At 41.3% G+C, this 6,305-nt stretch overlaps 1 protein-coding gene across 2 annotated transcripts in view; it reads left to right on the plus strand.

Moving 5' to 3' along the window:
- The window catches only part of osbpl8 (oxysterol binding protein-like 8), a 74,562-nt gene extending 68,575 nt beyond the window's left edge, over positions 1-5,987 (plus strand). Inside the window, exons 18-24 of one of the 2 annotated variants that reach the window (XM_079262870.1) lie at positions 505-594; positions 692-828; positions 926-1,111; positions 1,998-2,151; positions 4,204-4,306; positions 4,831-4,936; positions 5,027-5,987. In XM_079262870.1, coding sequence (XP_079118996.1) covers positions 505-594; positions 692-828; positions 926-1,111; positions 1,998-2,151; positions 4,204-4,306; positions 4,831-4,936; positions 5,027-5,156 — 906 coding nt within the window. In that variant the 3' untranslated portion in view covers positions 5,157-5,987. The remainder of the gene's footprint in view (positions 1-504; positions 595-691; positions 829-925; positions 1,112-1,997; positions 2,152-4,203; positions 4,307-4,830; positions 4,937-5,026) is intronic. The other variant, XM_079262871.1, reaches the window with a different exon arrangement.
- Positions 5,988-6,305: the final 318 nt, after the last annotated feature.

A 6,305-nucleotide genomic window follows, 5' to 3' on the forward strand; every position in this document is an offset into this window, starting at 1 on the left:
ACAGGTATGTTTAGGTAGAACAGACGAGGAAAAACCACATCAGACAGAAAGTTTTGTTGGGAAAAAAAAAAACGTGTCAAGCTTTATTGTATTTCTCCTGGAGCGGTTCATCTCTGTTGTTATGTGCCTTTTTTTTTTTTTATGTTTGAACAATCTTTGCCTCAGCTCAGACTGCACTGCAACAGCAGCTTGCAGCTCAAGCATTTTATTGATGCATCTCTTTGTACATATCTTGTGATTTGCAGAACAGTGGGAACATGACACGAAGCATTTAGAGCTGAAATGAAACTATAAAACAGATTCAAAACCACAGAAAAATGAGTATGAAGAACGTAATAAATTTGAGCTAGTAAACTGTATATGTCCATATATCTCCCTCCCTTTTCTTTTCCTGTTGTCCTCCTTTTCTTGTCCTTTTAATATCCTACATCTTCCTTCCTCCTTGTCTCCCCTTGCTTCCCCCTTTTGCTTGTGCCCCTCTATTTTCTTCTGTCTTTGCTTCAGCCATTCCTTGGTAGCAGCGACTGTGTTAATCAGGTCTCAGGAAAGATTAAGTTGGGAAAGGAAGTGTTGGCTACGTTAGAGGGACACTGGGTAAGAGTCATTCTGCTCACATATTCTCATTACTACTTGAACACTTCATTATGGTAGTGGTAATACACTTTATCCCCCCCCCCCCCCCCCCCCACAGGACAGCGAGATCTTTATCAATGACAAGAAGACTGGGATGGTGGACACTTTCTGGAACCCCACACCAGAGCTGAGACAGAACAGGCTGATCCGCTTCACCGTCCCACCAGAGGAGCAGGGCGAGTTTGAATCAGAAAGGTGCACTTTTGAAGCAGCCTCTGGAGTCTCCTAAATATATCCCATGCAGCATCTTTTCCCTTTTCACCAAGTAAATAACCCTCATTCTCATCAACAGACTGTGGCAGCATGTAACGCGAGCCATCAACAACAAGGACCAGACAGAGGCTACCAACGAGAAGTTTATTCTGGAGGAAGCCCAGAGGAAGTCGGCCCGCGAGCGTAAAGCCAAATGCGAGGACTGGGTTCCCAGACTGTTTGAGCAAGACCCCGTCACAGGGGAGTGGCATTACAGATATGCTGAGTGAGTAGCACGCTGCTGCTTGTGAGCGAGTACAATCCGATGTCAGACTGGTGCAGTTATTATAAAACAAGTGTTAAATGAATGCATGCATCTGTGCTGTAGCATGCTGTTCCAGACACCTGATTTCTGTGATAATGTCCAAACTCATGTGGAGTGATCAGGCTGCTACCACCTGATGTCACTGTGCACCAGCCTGTATTTGTCTACTAATATAACTCCATGCCATATACCTCAACTCCACTGGGGCCGAGATGGTTTTAAATAGAAGATTCTCAGGAATCTCAGGTTTCTGTCTAAGTGAGATGAGTCAGAAGTGTTCAAACAGCAGCCAGAGGAATGAGATTCAGGGCTTCCATTATTATCCCTTTAACTAAGCAAATGTTGGATCATCCTTCATAAAAAGAAATTAGATGATTTTAAACCACATTTCTTTGCAGGAGTTACATTACAGACATTTGTGTTTTAATTTTATACAGTGAACAGGAGTGTGTGCATCCTATGACGATGTCTTTTTCTGTTATGTAGTGTTTTAGGATCTGCAAAACCTTGTGATAGAACCACATATTCCACTTCTTCTTCCTCCTCTTTGGGTGATTGTGAATGGACTGCCATCTAGTGGTGGCTTCTTGTAACTGCAGCTGTGATGTCCAGGTTGCTGGTTTTTCTGAACAGATTTTTTTGCTGGATAATGTCAAAACTACCCAGCTGAACTGTATGAAATTTGGTGGAGACTTTAATAAAAAGGTTCAGATTGGGGTAAATTTAGTTTAAACAGCAAAATACACTCAGTAGAAAAAGCCGTTATTCTGCATTTCTCCCACCTCATCCACATATGTACTTCGTTCTTTTTCCTCTTTTTGTTTGGTTCTCTGCTCTGCATCTTCAGTACAAGGCCTTGGGATCCGCTCAATGACCTGATCCAGTTCGAGAAAGACGGCTGTATCCAGACCAAGGTCCGACACCGCACCCCTATGGTACGTTCTGGCAGTCTTATTAGTCTGAGTAACCAGGGGCCGCGGAGGGACAATTGCAAGTGCCAGGTAGGTTGTCCCGATCGAAAACTGTGCTTTTAAAAAAAAAAAAAAGCATCTCGCCGCCTCAGCTATCTTCCATGCAGCATCCGGTGCACCACCTCCATCGTCGTTTCTTCTCTGTGTCATCATCACCGTGATGCCACCGCCATTACCTCGGCTGTTTGTGCCTTTTTTTTTCCCTTTCTTCCTTTGTCTTTGCTAGTAAGTGGCTAACTAGGTGTTCTTCAGTCTTGTTTGGGCTCCTATTTGTGTAGAGAGCTCAGAAATTGCACTTCTAGTTGGCCTATTGGCAGTTTTGTACATTCAATGAGCTCTCTTTAAAGGATTTTTTTTTCCTGCAGAAACAAAAGCAACACAAATCAATATATTCAGAAGATGTCCTGTTTAGTGTAGCAGAGACCATATTCAGCCACAATGATCAATTTGTCTCATCTCTGCATTATTTTTGTGTCACTTCGCTCATTATTTTAGTTTCTTTGCCCAAAGTTTTACTGTTTACGTAAGTGATATAGACAGAGAAATGGTTATTTTCTGAGCTGTGTCCAGAAGAGAAAACTGCTTCAGCATCACATCAGCAGGCTGTTATCAACACCTGGTTGCTTCAGAGTGGCCACTTCACCCCTCTTCACCCTTTCACCTCTCCATTTTGTTTGTCTTCATGCTGTGTTGGCTGCAAACCTCTGTCCCTACTGACCTGCTGCTACTTACAGACTTACATTCAAAGCCTGCTTTTGGATAGTCACTGTAACGTTCACACTCTTTGCATGTGTGTGAGTTCAAAGTGACAACATGCCAAGTGCAGCTGCTAAATGGGGTCCTGATGGAAAAATCAGCATGTATTGATCCTCCCAGGCTTTGGTTCTGTTTACCCACCATCAGAGACGCTGGGCCTACCCCCTATAATATCACCAGTGTATGATTTGGTTAAAAGTGAAGAGCATCATTTTAAAGCCCACATGCGATCGTCTATCCATAATGATATTCCAACAATCAACTACTGGCTCCTGAAGAGCCCTGAATGCAACACACTGATTAAATTTGCAGATTTTAACTATCATTTTAAGAATGTTTAAATAATTGGCAGCGGAAAAAAAAAAGTCCTTTTGTATTTGGCAAATAGTCTGGTGAATGCACACATCTCCTCCTGGTGGATCCGTGACGGGCATTCGCCTAACCCGTTTAAATAGTTCTCCTGCCTCTGCAGACCTGCCACACTGCCATGGCTTTGGATTAAATCAAGTGTAGTCAGGAAGATCAGACTTCTGATTGGCTGCTCTAGCTGCAGTTCTCACATATAAATAAGTTTGAATGTTAAAAAGCAAAAAGCTGCTCAGCAAATTATGTTTCTTGAAAAAACACTTTTGGAAAACCACCTTTGCTGCCAAACCTAAATCCCCCAATCGACCTATAACTCTTAGATGGATAGTGATGGGCTTTCTTTGACATGTATTTTACATCAGGATTTGCTGGTGTCATTTCAAAATGAATTGTTAAAGCAGTCGTGCTTCATCTAATCTAAAACCATCGTCATGTTCACAGATTTAATCCAGTGCTCCAATGCAAGGTTTATCCTTATCTCAACATGATGCTTCTCATCTGGTTAAAATATTCCAAACTTTTCTATGTAGTCTGATTTTATCCCTGATTTCTCAAATAAATCATAAATTCTTGTTCTGTAAATAAATTAAACTGCAGTTTCAACTCCATATTAAGGCGACAGCTTGAGGATTAAAATATTTCTGTCTTTTCTGTTTAACTTGGACTGTATCATCAAGTTGAGGGACTTAAGTGAAAATCTGATGATGGTTTTGACCGTATTGAAGCAACAATTGATAAAAGAATTATAAAATTGTGAAAGGTTCAGAAATTTTCCTGCAGTTTTTTTCTATCCCAGCTCTTGGCAGGTTGCTTACTTTTGAAAACGAATTGCCTTCTTGTTGAGTGTTGTAAGGCAGTGTTTTGACTGCAGTGTCTTTACATACCTGATTTGGTGTACAAGCCTTGTTTGACCAGTTTCATGTTACGTGTCTGTGTGTAACGTTGTGTTTTTGTGGTTAGGTAACGGTGCCAAAGAGGAAACACAAAAGTGACAAGCCCAAGAGCCCAGAGAGTGGCTGCTCTTCCCCCGAACCGGACCACCAAGACTCATCTGGCAGCGAGCGTGAGCCACACACATAGACTTTACACTCCAATACAAACACACACACACACACACACACACACACACACACACACACAAGAACAAAACATAAGAAGACACGTTCAGTGCAGGATCTACACAAAGTTGTCCAAACTTTTACAAAAAATGATTCTCTCCATAAAGCTGAACTGTGTGGAAAATTAGGCTTTTTCAGGCCATAAGGCGCACTTAAAAGCTTCTCATTTTCACAAAAAATCAGTGGTGTGCCTTTTAATCTGGTGCACCTTGTGTGTGTGCTGAATCCCAAAATCTGTAAAAATGGGCGATTTTTTTTTAGTAAGCTTGACTGATTGTAAGACCATTTTCCGCCGTCATAGGGGCGCAATACGAAGAGAAAATGAAAGAGTGGCTGACAGAGGTGTATGTAAAGAAACCGGAGTCGATTTTGCCACCTTTGTATGCTTTGTATGACAAGATATGACCCACATGTGGCTCATCTAGCAGTTGGAGTGAACATGATATATTTTGTATGTATTTTGATGCAGGACACAAAAGCAAACACAACAGTCGGCTGAGGAAAAAAGGTGCAGACCTCAGTGAACTTCAAAGTGCCATTGAATCTATAAAGCAGACACAGGAGGACATTAACAGGTACGGATCTGTAAGAATCCTTATGTACTGTTGGCATGATGCAACGCTGCATGTGTTAGCGATTACACAAGATGTCTGTGTGTTTTGCAGGAGCATCACCGTGCTTCGGAGTCGCGCGGTCACCCGGACGGAGGGAAGCTCCTTCCTCCAGCAGCGTGACTACATCATCATTGTTTTCCTCATTGTCCTTCAGGTTCTGATCAACTATGTTTTCAAGTAGCAGCCATAAGCCGCAGAGAGGAGGATCCTTTCATGTAGAAACAAAATTAAAGGCTTCACAGTGGAGGATCGAACACTGACTTCTACCAGTAAGAGTGTGCAACAGTATCCTCCAACTGTCTTCTTTATCTGTATTAAACCCATACACTCATGTCCAGGAAAGTGGACCAATGAGACTTTTTAAGAACTATTTATTTATTTACCAGCCCTCCAAATCCACAAGCGGCGATCCACAGCGGCGGTGAGGTTTAGACAGGAGAAAGTCTTGACAAAGCTTATTGATTTGCCTTGATGTTGGAGGCAAAGACAGAAGCCATTTTTGGGGAGATTTTTAGCTGCTTTTTGTTTTTTTGTTTTTTTTTTATATGGAGTGACATCGCTCTGATTCACATTTCAGCTTAAATGACAGAGATCCTTTTAACTGCAGACATGGACCACAGCCCAGATTGTAATATACAAAAAAAAAGAGATCTTTCATTTTAAGGCTTTTTTTTAATTATTATTATTTTTTGTCTCTGTGCTTGGCTTGTGAATAAACATCTCCTGGAAGCAAAAAAAAAAAAAACCACACACAATAAGGGAGAGGCAAGCAAAGCGGTTCAACCTGTGATTTTTATTTTTTTATGATCAGATGTGAAGTTTCCATGTGTGCAAATGGAAGGAGAAACAACGCAAACAACAGAAGGAGTATTATTTCTGTTGAATGATAAAACTCCACCTTTTTGCATTCAAAGTCACCGTTTAAAGCAAGTCTGATGTTTGACACCTTGTATCCTGTAGCTAGCTTGTACAAACTGGAGTGTGCTTAGGACAGCAGCCCTTTGGGCTGTAATTTAAGGCACAAATGCACTGGAAAGTGATTTTTTTTAGCTGCTCATGCAGTCAACCTGTAATCAGTTTGATGCTCTCATCAAAAGAGGGTTAAAAATGATGATTTTATCTGTTTTTGTAAACTCCAGTAAGCACTGCCCTTTCAGACATCAAGATAAACAGATATTTGTATTGAACGGCTCATAGTTAATCTTAGTAATGAAGATGGAACATTGGTTGTCATCTTCCACCTAACTGAACCATAATGCCGCTCTGTTGGAAATGTATTTAAATGCTTTCTTGGCCAGAGTGAGATGAGAAAATCGGACGCTATAAATAT

Source organism: Telmatherina bonti (assembly GCF_933228915.1).
Source record: "Telmatherina bonti genome assembly, chromosome: 23".
NCBI classification, from domain to species: domain Eukaryota; kingdom Metazoa; phylum Chordata; class Actinopteri; order Atheriniformes; family Telmatherinidae; genus Telmatherina; species Telmatherina bonti.